General features: G+C 28.5%; 1 protein-coding gene across 7 annotated transcripts in view; it reads right to left on the bottom strand.

The window, feature by feature from the left end:
• Positions 1–14,608, bottom strand: part of LOC107453438 (dachshund homolog 1-like) — a 243,172-nt gene that overhangs the window by 101,435 nt on the left and 127,129 nt on the right. For all 7 annotated transcript variants that reach the window (XM_016070275.3, XM_043040515.2, XM_071179323.1 and 4 more), the window contains 1 exon segment: positions 9,077–9,201. In XM_016070275.3, the coding sequence (XP_015925761.1) occupies positions 9,077–9,201 (125 nt within the window).

The raw sequence follows: 14,608 nt of genomic DNA, 5'->3' as shown, positions 1-14,608 counted from the left end.
TTATAAAAGCTTGCTCCATAACACTTAGAGAGTCAATAATACCCAATGTTGACATTGGTACCCCTACCCCTGAAAAGCTCATTAAGCGGACTTAAGCAAAGCAAATTTCCAATCCGCTCCTTTCCTGAAAAGGGCTCATTCCTCTTTCAATGTCTCATTCATCTTTGTCACCACTTTAAACAAGAGACACAGTTCTCTAATAGCTATTGGTTCAGCTGGCCCACCACTTTCTCAGAAATGAGAACAGATTGGTCACCAATGTCTATTTCTAGATTTCCGTCTTGCTCTATCGATCATTTATGTTGGACTGTTGGCAATAAACCATGAAACTTTCAAAATCAATGGTGGATTCAATGATGTGATTGCATAATATAAATTGAACTTATGTCTGTCAGCAGTATTGGTCTTTTTAAGAAAATATGTTTTGTCTGCAAAATACATTGTTAGCAATAGCTCATGAAATTTTTTAAAGAATTAGAGGATTTGAATCTGACGTGATGATAAAATAATATAAATTTACTATGGATTGTATGTAGTAATGGTCATTTTAAACCATGAAACGTTCAAAAAAATTGGTTGATTCAATGATGTGATTGCATAGCATAAATTGGACTTATGTCTGTCAGTAGTACTGGGCTTTTTAAGAAAATATTTTTTGTCTGCAAAATATATTGTCAGCAATAGCTCATGAAATTTTTTGAATAATTAGAGGATTTGAATCTGACGTGATGATAAAATAAAATAAATTTACTGCGGATTGTATGTAGTAATGGTCTTTTTAAACCATGAAACGTTCAAAAAATTTGGTTGATTCAATGGTGTGATTGCATAGTATAAATTGGACTTATGTCTGTCAGTAGTATTGGGCTTTTTAAGAAAATATTTTTTGTCTGCAAAATATATTGTCAGCAATAGCTCATGAAATTTTTTGAATAATTAGAGGATTTGAATCTGACGTGATGATAAAATAAAATAAATTTACTGCGGATTGTGTGTAGTAATGGTCTTTTTAAACCATGAAACGTTCAAAAAATTGGTTGATTCAATGATGTGATAGGACTTGAGTTGGAATTGGTTATAGTAGTTTAATCTTAGTAGTTGGAATTGGACTTAAGTTTGCGTGTAGTAATGGTCTTTTTAAACCATGAAACGCTCAAATAATTGGTTGATTCAATGATGTGATAGGACTTGAGTTGGAATTGGTTATAGTAGTTTAATCTTAGTAGTTGGAATTGGTCTTAAGTTTGCGTGTAGTAATGGTCTTTTTAAACCATGAAACGTTCAAATAATTGGTTGATTCAATGATGTGATAGGACTTGAGTTGGAATTGGTTATAGTAGTTTAATCTTAGTAGTTGGAATTGGACTTAAGTTTGCGTGTAGTATTGGTCTTTCTAAGGAATATTGTTCGTCTGTTAGTTGCATAGTTAGCTACAGCTTATGAAATTTTCAAAATAACAAGACGATTTGAAACTTACGTGATAATACGAAACAAATTTGACTTCGGATTTGCATAGGATTGGTCTTTTTAAAAAATATTTATATGCTGGATTTTTAGCAGTAGACCATGCCTCATAAAACTCTCAAAGTAAAGGTTGATTTGAGTTGAGGTAATTGCATGAAACAACTTTGACTTCAGAGCAGTGTTTTGAATTTTTCGGAAATGTTTTTAAATTTGATGGATGGTAAAAACTCATGAAAATTCTGAAATAGTTAGGGGATCTTGAAATTTATAGGCCGTGGAATTTACAGCCATGGTAATTAGGAATTTTAAACATTAAAACACAATTAATACCTTATGAAGCTTTGTTTTATACTACATAAAAATCTTCATGAGGTAGACTATTGTTTATCAGGACAAGGAATTTGAAAAAAAAGAAAAAAAATATTAGATATCCGATCCCTTCTGTGAGAACTAAATAATGTAGAAAATCCAGAGTGGAGGGACAAAATAAAAGGTTCTTTATTTCTTGAGGGAGAAACGAGTGTTTGTATTTAATCGAGGGATTTGCTCAGTGGGTTTGTCATCTTACATTTCCACCACAGTCATCAAAAGGGAGGCAAAAGGGTGCCGAAAAGGGACTGGCAACATATTTCATTTAGAAATATTTTAGGTCATTACTCTTACGTTAAGAATCAGTTCAAAACTCTTTGAAAAAAATTCTGCAAATAAAAATTTTCAAAAAATTCACGTTCGATTTTGTTTAAAGGAAAAATATATATATAAATAAAATGGCTGTCTATAATACATTTTTTCGTTAATTTGTAAACTTTTTTTTTGTATATAAAATTTATTTCGTAATGACTGTTTTTATAATTTAAATTATTGATTTTTAAAATAAAGAGAATAAAATGTTCAGATAAACAAAGAAAGTAATATTAAATGCTTTTTTCTTAAAAGTTATGCAGAATATGAAGTAAATTTAAGTAAAAATTATTATTTTCCAATCTGTACTACACATAATTTCTTATGTAAATAAACTTCACTGATATACCTTGTGAAAGTAAAAAACTATTTACTTTGTAAGATTATAGAGTAATCTAGTTAACAGCAATTCAAAATCTTTTCTAACAATCCCTAGGAAATTAAAATAAACTTATGTTCTTATATGTTTATAAGAATATTTATTCTACAGGTAGGAAAAATGACATAAATTTATCGTATAAGACTACACCAAAATTATCAATTTTGTAAAATTGCAGAACTACTCATCTTTCAAATTAGCTTCAAATCTTGACTATGTCTTAATTTTTTTGCAATGAAATTATCTATTTTTAAATATTTCTAAAAGATTATCCACGTTTCTGTATTACTTCAAGACTTGCTATATACCTCTACAAGATTATTCGTTTTTTCAAATAAGCTACTCCAAAACGATCCATTCTGCAAGACAAGCCTAAAACTATCAAACTTACAAGGTTACTAAATGATTAACCATATTGTAAAGCACAGCATGACCGTACAATTTAGTAACAATTATAAGTTTATCATTATTTTTACAAATGTATAACTAATCTGAGATAAATACTATTGCAGTTCAATCCAATTTAAGCAGACTACAAGACTCAATCATTCTAGAAATAACTATAATCGTCATGTTAGATTATAAAAAAATTATACTGAGAACAAACAAAACTATCTGCAAATAGCAAGTAATAGGCCAATAATAAGCACAATTTTAAAGTTAATAAAGGTTTAAGACTTATCATAAACATTAGCTTTCAGAGTTACATGTATATAAATACATTCTTTATAAATCTATCCATTTGTTTTCATTAATTTGTTCATTGGACATAAAGAATGCGTGAATTTAACAAATGAAGAGAAGTTTCTATATGCATCTGTATAAATAAACGCCTCCATAAAAGTTGTGTTCGTAAAACCAGATTTAAACACCCCTGTTTTTCCCGTTCGTCTCATCTTTCATCTATTTAGCAAAAAAAAAGGATGAGTCAGCGGCCATTTTACGAATCTGAAAACGAATTTACCATTTATAACTCCCCCCAACATACGTAGAAATAAAACGGATCCTTTTTTTACTGTCAGCATATTAGGAACTTCCCCAAGTGACGTCATTTATGGGTGTTTGACACATTGCAGAGCAAAAGGAATGAAAATAAAAATAAAATAAAGAAAAAAAAACTGCCATCCATATAAATTCAAATGGCAAATAAAATATGGAAGTTGAAAGGGATTTCCGGATAAAAATGATTTTAGTCCGGAATTCAAGATTTCGGCTTTGAAATTTCCCTTATATTCTTTACATATTTTTTGACTCTTAATTTAAATAAATATGTTTTTACAAAGTTTCCCTGAAAATAAATATTTCCTTATAAAATGTAAATGGTTTCTTAATGATTTTTATTGTTTTGAAACATTCATTTATTTTATTTGATAATTTTAAAAACAAATTAAAATATAAAATATTTTCCTTTATTTTTAAAATATTTTCTTTATTTTTAAAATCATATAATGCGCTGAAATCAAATAATGTGATAATAAATTATAGAAATTAACAGTGTAATTATACAGGAAAAATTACGATTTAAGTCATTTTTGAAATACAAAACTAATGCAGGGATTTTATAGAAATAAGCATGTTTCAATTATAAGATTCGCGTATCATCCAATATTATATGACTTTGAAATTTATGTCTCAAGTAATAAAAAAAGAGATTTTTTAAGTAATCATATAAAAACACCATTTAAAAACCACACGTATTTGCATATATGCAATTCTCTGAAAACAAAAACTTAAAAAATGATTCCCCAAATAATTCTAACGACTAAAAACGCTAAAATCTTATCTTATTAATACAAATTTTTCGGTTATAGTTTTGCTTTATTTTTAAATAAAATATTAATAAATTAAAATTAGTGGTGATGAAATGATGTATAATTTTCAAATGATTCAAACATTTGTAGATTATTCAACACTTAAATATAATGTCAGTAGTAAGCTAACTTTCATGAAATGTTTCTGAGCTTAAGACAATTTCTTAAGGGAAGAAAAATAAATTTGATCTTAAATCTATGAAATTAAAATTGATTAAAATTTTCGGTTGAACCTTTCCGTTTTCTTTGCGTTACTATTTAAAGCTCAGAGGCATTTTTAAATTTAGATGTAATGATTAATCTTGCAAACAATATAGCAAAACTACACAAACTCAGATTTTTAATTAAAAAAGAATTTTTTTTCAAATCTTATTTGTGTGATATTACGTAAAATTTATGTGCTGTTTGTATAGATTATTAACTTTGCTAATGTTACAGAAAAAATTTAAATCAAACCAAACTTTTTTAAATGAAAAAAATGCATATTTATAAGTCCCTTATCTATATATGTCTGTTACTAAAGAAAATTTTATATGGTGCTGCAAATTAAAATATATTTAAACGCTATTAATATTGTACGTAGTTTTTCACATTCCATTTTTTAAAATGGAAAAAGAAAAAACATGAATTTATTCAAAAATCTTTCATCGCGTCTTTGTGTTATTGTTTAAAATTTAAATTTTGTTTGAAATTTGCATGAAACGTTTAAATGCAATACAGCAAACTTTCTTCATATATTCAAAACCCAGATATATTCGTTTAAAATTCTTAAATTCCTCCATCTCTAAATTTGTTAATTACTATTTAAAATTTATACTTACATAAACGTTTAAAAATTTCTAATAATATTATAGTAGTGATATAAATTTTTCAAATAATAACGGATTGTACATTTATTTGAACTTTCTTATCATGAATTCCGGGTGGCAATATTACTAATGCATTTGAATGCTTTACGTGCAACTTATGCATGTCATACTTTTACTGAATATGCATGAACTAGGCGTACTAATATTAGTACTCCATATGCATGAATATCAGTAAATATTTATTTACCTACCACTTTATAACTGCGCATTTTAGGAGAATTTATCCCAAACATTGAACCAGCTTTCATTCGACATACACCACTTTCAGTCGTGGTCTAACAACATTACAGGCTCACACATGTTTCTAAAAGTTTTTTTTCCACTTATTTTAGTGATGCAGTATTCATAGACAACTCTCAAATGGGGAAAAAGCGTAGGGGGAAATAGAGCAGTAGCTGTGGGAGAGGGAAAATTTGTTCTATCACATATACTTTTGATATAAAGATTCTCGTATGCTTTTAAGATATAAAATTTACGCATGTGACAGTAAAGGCGTGTTTGAAGCCTGGAATATGTAAAATACGTATCGCTTTTTACTTTGTAAACCTACATATGTTCATAGATATATGCGTTTAGTATGTATAAACATAGCTTTTGCCTATATAAGGTATAAGTCATAAAACATGAATTGAGATATATCAAAAAGACTCAAACGATTATAAAATATGAAATAGAAGAATATGTAAAGACTTTCTATTTGGCGATCAGGTTAAATATGTTTATGCAAATGCAAACTCAAAATAAATGCATAAATAGATATTTTAAAAACATTCACGGAGGGAAAAAATATGGTCAAAACAATCAGAATATGGTAACATTTATCGTGTTTCTGGCATAATTAGGACACCAAAATTTCTGTCATTTTTAGAGAACCATGACTTTTGGTAAAATTAAGAATAAAATATGGTTTTATTACTACGCTATTTGATAGTAAATGTGGTAAAATTTGGTAATATTTTCATGATAATTTAAATCATGCCATAAAAACCATTTATTTGATTAAATTGACTTTTCAGTTTTGTATTTTTACCAAATTTGTGGTAATATGAACTATAATTTTGGAAACCAGAATGTTCGGTAAAATGTTACCTTATGAATGGAAAAAATTACCAAATGAATAGTTTTAATATTGTGTATTTTGGTTTTATTACCAAAATTATGTTTTTTTTGTAATTTTTATTTTTTTAACTAAAAATTTTACAAGTACCATAATTTTGCCAAAATTTTTTTTCGTTGTGTATATTGTGTATGTTGCATTATGATTTTAATTAGCTCTTATCGCTGAGAAACGTAAATGATGAATTTTGATTTGCAAACAAAAATTTTCATATTTAAAATAAACTTTGAATTATTTGAATTTAAGACATTAAACTTATTATTTAACCTAATATTTTTTTTCTTTTTGAATATTGTATATTAATATTATATTTGATTAATTATTGTTAATTTTTGACCATAAACTCTATACTTTTTGGAACTTATCACCTTATTAATATTTTGTTTTTGCATTTTATTTAAGGAAACGATCTTTAGATCTATAATTAAAAGTTACATTTGAACAGTTTGACTTAGCATTAATAGTAGCTTCATTTTGCAAGTCAAACTAGAAAGATGATCAATATTTCAAATTTTATTGGTTATTTCTTACATATTTTTAATTATTAATACAATAATATAACGCCTGATATATTTAAATAATTTATGTATTTCAATAAAGGTTGATATATTTAAACAGTACTTAACATATTTGAGCAAAACGTAACGAATTTAACAAAAAAGGTACTTCAGTGAAATAAATTACTTATTTAAATATTTGAAAAATTTTCTGTGTCGAAATTTTTAAAAGAAGCTTAAAATTTTCGACATCTCTGCTTCAAAATTCTTTTGTTTTACACCGATTGCAATTTTTACAATTTTTTTTTACTTAAATTAATCTTAGCAACTCTGAATCTCTAAGTTTATTTTTATAAGCACATTTCAGCATTTAGCTTAATTAGAAATAAATTTCAATTATCGATTGAAAGTTTGCTTTTTTTTTCATTCACCAATTAACCTTATTCAATACTAACAAGTCATTAGCTTTCTGTTTCTAATCAGTTCTTTTCAGTGAATAAAATCATACGTTAACGCGTTCCCAAAACGTTAACGAGTTCGTAAAACGGTAACGCATAGCTGTATTTATCAATAAAAAACATTTTTATGAATAGACTTTTTGTCAGAAAAAAAACTAAAAAAAACTGAGCGATAAAAAATGAAGTTTTTGGTGGAAAAAATTAATGACTTATTGAAAACTTAATTGCTATGCAGAAGTCAGGGGTAAAATTCATTGATCTGCGTGAATTAAGTAAAAAAAAGTCTACATTCCTGCTTTTGTAAGCTCGAATGATTAATCGCAAAATAATTTAGCTTTTTTCTCAGTAAGAATCTATCGTTAACAAATAAATTCTTAACGCATTTAAGGATTAATTCTGAAATTGATGTTACTAACGAAGCATACGATTTTGATGGTTGCTGGAAATACATAATTTATGCATTTTAGCTAAGAATTGTCTCATAATTATAATGAGTAGATTTGATCATGGGGATTTTTGTTCGTTGTTAGGGAAAATAATTAATATGACGGAAATATGGACTTTCTATTGTAAAAAAAAAAACTGCGTTGTACAGATGGCAATGATGTATTGTTTCTGGTGTTTTGGTTAGGCGAAAAGTTGTAAAAAATTTGTCCTCTAAAATCGAGATTAAGAAATTAGTTTGATAAATTATTTATAAAATGCTGTTTGATTAACGATACAGCTAAAAATAAATCTAGCAACTATTAATAATTAAAAGTAATATCGATTTTCTTCTAAAATGTCATTCTGAACTATTACTTGTCTAACTAAATTTATAAAATTTGGAAATATTAATTCACTTAAACATTCATAAAAGTACGTAAATTTTGACTTAACATGATTTTATTAATTGCAAATAAAATTTTCAGTCTAAAATTTTATTGACTAAAAAGTTATGTATATGAAAGTAACATAGATGGTTTTTGATCAGTCATTAAGTTGCAAACCAATAAAATATATTGATTCAGGATGGATTTTTTGCATGACCATCAAACAAATCCATCAAACCATGATGGTTTTGCTCATATTTGTCCAACATAAATTTGTTCCAATTCCTAACAAGGGTTGATGGCCCGTCTTGGTGATACTATTAAGAATTAGGATGGGATTTAATGGACTCTTTTATAACGATAACCATCTTGTTTATGATGGTTCATCATTAAAAAATATTCAAAACGTTTGTCTTAAGCGTGTAGAGCTTGATTCCTAAATTTATTATCAGGAACCAAGTGTTAGGAACCCTATTTATTGTTAGGAACCCTATTAGTGCTAAAGTAGCAAAATCAAAACAGCTGAAGTATTTTCTTTGTTAAGTTCGTAAGTTTAGAAAACACGTTGCAAAAATAGTAAAATTGATGAAAAATTTAAAATTAGTAATTATTTGTAGCAATATTTAAAAGGTTTTAATGAAAAAATTCTCTTACAATTAATGAAAAAATCAGAGACAAATCGAAAGAAATTTTCAGAGGAAGTCATAGATCCACATTGGGCTGTCAGGCCAACTATGATTTAAAAGAAGAGATTAAAATTTCAAATTTGTGCTCATTGAAGTTTGCATTAAAATCTGTATTCAAGCTTGCACAAAAATTTGTATTCATTAAACTAGCAACCAAACTTTTTCTATCCAGAGCCAATTAAGTTATTAAACTCTTATTTTTTTTTATCTTTATTTATATTTATTAGCTAAGGGATAAAATGTATATTCAGTGAAGTAATTTTTGATAAAATGATTAAATGTAAGAGTGCAAAATATCTTACCTATGTGCCCATTTTCGTACCCAGGGTATTCACCGTCCATTCTTGATTTTTTCAGAAGCATACTGGGATTGGTTCCATTATGATTTATGCCAACCATCGTTGCTCGCTTCGGTGGCCTCCCGGGCCTACAAGAATAACAAATGATACCTCTAAATAAAGTCAAAAATATAATGTATTCTATGAATTATTTCTTATCAAGAAACTATGAATATATTTCTAGATTATTACAGATAAAAATTTATGCTATTAAACAATCTTATAAACTGAAAATATTAATTAATTACTAATGACACTTCACTAAAGATACCTCTAAATCTCAATATCAGTAATGATATTTCTATTATATTCCCTAATCTATAATATTTCTATTATAAAATGCGATCTATGAACTAATTGTACCAAAAATATATGAGTACGAGTTGAATTCTATGTATTATATCTTTAAAATATTTTTTAAAAAAATCTATATATTCTATGAGTATTGGCGATAAACAATTTAAATACAATTAGAGAATATTATATATTAGCAAGTAATTGTGATAAATATATATAAATTCAAAAATACAATCTCTATGAACTGTACAAAATGTATAGTTGTTTTATTGTTACCATTTATATATTACAATATTGCATGTAAAACAGTTAAAAGATCTTTCTTTAAATGTAATATTTTATCCTATAAGTGGTGATAAAATGGTTTATAGATACGAAAAATACAGCTCAAGAGTCAAACAAATAGTCATAATAGTTGTCCTAATGAAATTGAGTTAATTGGTTTGATAAAATATTTATTTAAACAATGCAAATGCTGAATGATTGTACGATCGGTTATTAAACTGGCATATTCGATTTATAAAGTAAGTCTTACAAATTTAATTGCTAATTTTTGTGATTTTGTTTTGCATGAAGTTTTGTCAACCGTAAGGGATTAAACAGATGGGATTAAGAAGGGGCTAAAAATGATGGTCGTTAATTTGAATGCATAAAATCATATAACAAGTTAATATCACAAAAATTGCAAGAGGTAAGAAAACTCACTTTTATTTACAATATCGTTTCCCTAAGAAAATAACACTTATTTAACAATTTATTAAATAGCGAAATACACAGATAAAATATTAAATAAAACAGGTTTATTTTTCTTTTAAGAGAAACCTTTAAAAGAATTAAAACTCTTTTACTACCTAAATTTAACGCAAACTTTGAGTTCTAAATCTGAATCATTTTTCTTCAATTTACAAGTCTTAAGCTTAATTTTCCTTCAGAAAGCAGTTAACGAAATAAACGAAGAAAACGAAAAAGACGAGATAAACTTTCAGCACGACATACACTTAAAAGTTCGAAATAGGATATGTATCGCTAGTTCCAAGATCCGACAACAAGTGTCTGATGCATTTCCATAACAACCCCTACTATTTATTTTAGTAATTATTCCAGGCGAGGATAAATAGCTTACCAACTGATTAACTCGCCAAATCTGACAGCCGATTTTTAACGACCCGCCTCTGAGTAACGCTATATCGCAGGTATTGCAGGGGCGAAAATTGCCTAACTTGCCATCATTCATCAAGTACGAGAACTCTTCGCCATTTAATTTTTTTTTTCACCCTATCCTCTTTCTAGGTTCTCCTCGAATCTTCTAACTGTCCCATAACTTTGTAAACGGAACCAACAAGTGCTTCCGACGTGATATAATGAGCCAGACAACAACGAGCTTTAATCGCCGTGCGTGATTTAAGATGGGCGACTTGTAAGATCTTCCAGTTGGAACATAAGGACTTCTTCTCATCCGCCTATTTCCGTAACTGGAGACATGGCAAGATGCATCTTTTGTCTCTCTTTTAGCTCATTACCAGCCAAACAAACTTTTGACGAATGATGGAACATACAGATAATAAGCCTCAACTACGAGCTTCAGAACTTAATAGCTTAACAAAGAAGACACGCTCTTTTCGATACACATCCAGTTCAACATTATTAACTTAATTTCGCTGTCAGGCATGGCCTTTTTGAAAGAAAGCCTATCTTCGCTCTTCGCCTGATTGCAGGCAACGAAAGAATACTGCTACGTGGAACTAGGAGAGAGAAAAAAAAAATGGCAAATTTTATTGGTAAGCAGACGTGCGCGATTGGGTTTATGCGAAGGACATCGTGTAAGGATGTAGTTCTTTTCGTTTTGAACCCTCTACCACCACCATCGGAAGGCATAAATCTTTCATGGAAGAATACAAATTGCGTTTCAGAATTTGAGAACTTGTTGCTCTGAAAAGCGTGCAAGCGAGTTTAGCACAAGGCAGGACTTTTCAGTAATTGGCAATATCTTTGTCGGCATAAAAGGGTTTGCGCCTCAATTTTGTTTTTTTGTTTAGATATTTTTTTTTTCGCCGAGTATCCTTTTTCGTGCAAGTCATCTCATCTGCATAGTGGTAATTTCGTTTTCTCGCCGAATCGATTTCTTTCTATGAAATTGGCGAATAAACTAGACTCGCCAATGCAAGCTCGCAGGTATACAATTTACCCTTTCGTAACTTTTTCTGCCGATACAATTTCAAGACCCTTTTTTCTTCTCAATCTAAAGATATGATGAAGAAAAGGGGGGTGCTCGAAGAAAAAAAAATGAAAATGTAGTCTTGATATGTGTACATTTTTATTTATTTTTTCTTGTTTATGACGTCGGTTAAGGGATGGGAGTAAATTGAAATCGCTCCACCCCTTTTCCCGTTTTTCTGTTAGATTGCATTGAAAACAATAGGCTTAACGTTTTTCCGTATTATCTTCTTGTTTTAGCATTTCATATTCTTTTATCCTGCTGGTTTGCTTGGTATAAGTTACCTTTTTCTTATATAATATTACTTTTTTTTTTATTCTGGAATTTTTTTCTCTTCCTTTCTTCACTTTTCGATTTTATGGATCGACTACTTCCTCAAAAGAAAAGCTGAGGATTTTCTCAGATTTTCTTGACGGTTTAGCAAGCGCGTGGAAAGAAAGAATAGGATATTTTTTTCTCCCACTTCACTTAGTTTTATCGATATTCTTGCACAAGATTGATTTTTCTTTATGCATATATTTTCTCTAAAAATTTACAACAATACGTAATGTTCGATGAGTCAAAACAAATTTCTTAAAAATGTATAAAATGCATATGCAAATAGTTTTTTTTTTTCTTTTATGATAATTAAGATATATTTAACGTTTTACATTGTGAATATTTTATCTGTTACTTTGTGAATACTTTCGTTTTAAAACCAAGTTGCATTTACTAGTTATAAGTTATACAACACATAAATATAAGGTATTTTAGTTAAGTAAGATGTGAGTTGTTACTTGAACTAAGTACTTTTATAACCATATTTTAATTGTTTAGCTTTTATTTAACTTTATAGAAATCCTCAAATTAAATATATTCCACTTTATTATAAATTATATTCCGCAGATGAAAAGTTATATGACAAATATAAAATAAGTATTTTAGCATAGTCTGTTTACATGTAATAAGAGTTATCCAACCTGGCTCCTGACCTGGGCCCCTAGGAGCCGGGGAGGGGGTTAGAACAATAATGATAGCGAACTATAACTCAGTTAAAACAATTGCTTATCTAAGCATTTAAATACGTACCACAAAATTAATAATAACCTGTTTAGATGCCGTGTGACCAACCTTGTAAAAAAATGTATTAAAACGCATATACGAAAAAAACAGTAATAAAATGTAAACGGATATCACAAAATAGGTTTGAAAGCAACAGAAGGTGAAAATGCATAAAAGTGTGACTAAATCTGAAATACAATTGCTTGCAGATCCATAAAAACACAGTTACAAGCTGTTTTGTTTCCTTCGTCTTTTACAAAACCGTTAGGCATCCAACAATGAAAACTTGAAAGGGATTAAAGGAAGTTTTAGTATCATCCTTGCTGGAGGTCTGGCTTTATTGGCGACATTTTACGTCTGGTTTTATTTGTCTTAACGATAACTGGGGCATTGTTTTATTTATTTCAGCACCTGCACTTTCAGTTTTATAATAAAAATTTAAATTTTTTTTCTGAATTTTGTTGGAGTTTTGAGATGGTTTTAGCAATTGCGAATTTTCTTGCAGGACAAAAGTGACATATACTAATTTGATGACAATTATTTGCTTATATTCTACAAAAAAAAAACCTCTAGAAACTTATGAGGTAAATATTTGTGAAAAATTAAAATTCTACAGCATACTTCAATTCTTACAATAAATAATGCAGGGAAGTAGTTTAGATTCTTGTCTATAGAGGGCCAAGATAACTTTCAACCACTATGATGTCACTACTGGTTTTCAAACTTATTTTTTCCTTTTATAAAACAATCCACATTACGTTATGGAATCATCATCATCATCATAAATGGTCAGACTGCCCAATGTAGGCCAATGCCTTCCTCTGAAGATTTCTCCATAACGGCGTCCTATTTATCTTTAATCTGCAATTATTTTCATTAATTGCAAGAAAATCAGACTCCACCGAATCAACCCATCTCAAAAACGGCCTTCCCCGCCTTCTTGTTCCAGTGGGTCAAGACAAAATCTTTTTATTAAATTGTCATCACTCATTCGAATCACGTGGACCATCCAATTCATTCTCTTTATTCTTATGTATTTAATAATATCAACTTGTTTATAAATTACTGTTCAAAATTGAATCTCTTTCTCCAGTTATTATTTTCATCTACATCACCGAGTATACTCAGCAAAATCTTTCTCTGAAATAATGAGATACAATTTTCCTCCAGTTTTGTCACTGTCCAAGCTTCAGAAGCATATGTCAAAACAGGCCTGGCAAGAGTTATGTAAATTAAGAACTTCGATTTTATGAAATCATATAGGGATTATTTCGTGAATTGTTACAGTAAGTATTAAATTTACAGTAAATATGATTGTCACCCGCCATGAGTGCTGATACTATTTTTGTGTTATAATGTAAATGTTCAGCAATATTTTTTAAAGTGAGGAACATAATCTAAAAACTATAGTCATAATTATTCAAATGATGTATATAAAAACGTTAATTATTTTATGACCATTGTACAGATCTTATTAAAAGAGAACTATAATTGTATCCTATTTAGACTTCTGTTACTTAAAAGTAAGAATAAAGCTTGAAAATTGGAAATAATGTATTTAAACATATTGCTAAAGGTTAAGCCTGAATTTAAGGTCATTATTATAAGTATTTAATAATTATACACGTGCATTAAACCATCTTAAAATAAAATATAAGAAATTAAGTAGTTTTTATTTCAAATTTCATATGTTTTAGGATTTAGGTCAAACGAAGTGTTGTTTTCTTTAGGTCTGTCAAATTGATTAAAGCTCTCATGGGGGGATATTAGATTTGGAAAATGTATTTTTCGGATGAAAAACAATCTTTTATCGCAGCTGGAAATCCCCATATTGTGTTCTATTCCAATACTCAAATGGACATTTGACATCGAAAATCCATTTGTTTCACCATGACTCAGTATTTTGAACATAAAAATACTAGTTCGTTTATTTATATGTCGTC

Source organism: Parasteatoda tepidariorum, chromosome 4 (assembly GCF_043381705.1).
Source record: "Parasteatoda tepidariorum isolate YZ-2023 chromosome 4, CAS_Ptep_4.0, whole genome shotgun sequence".
NCBI classification, from domain to species: Eukaryota; Metazoa; Arthropoda; class Arachnida; order Araneae; family Theridiidae; genus Parasteatoda; species Parasteatoda tepidariorum.
The sequence above is the reverse complement of the archived record's forward strand: the minus strand, read 5'-3'. Positions and strand labels throughout refer to the sequence as shown.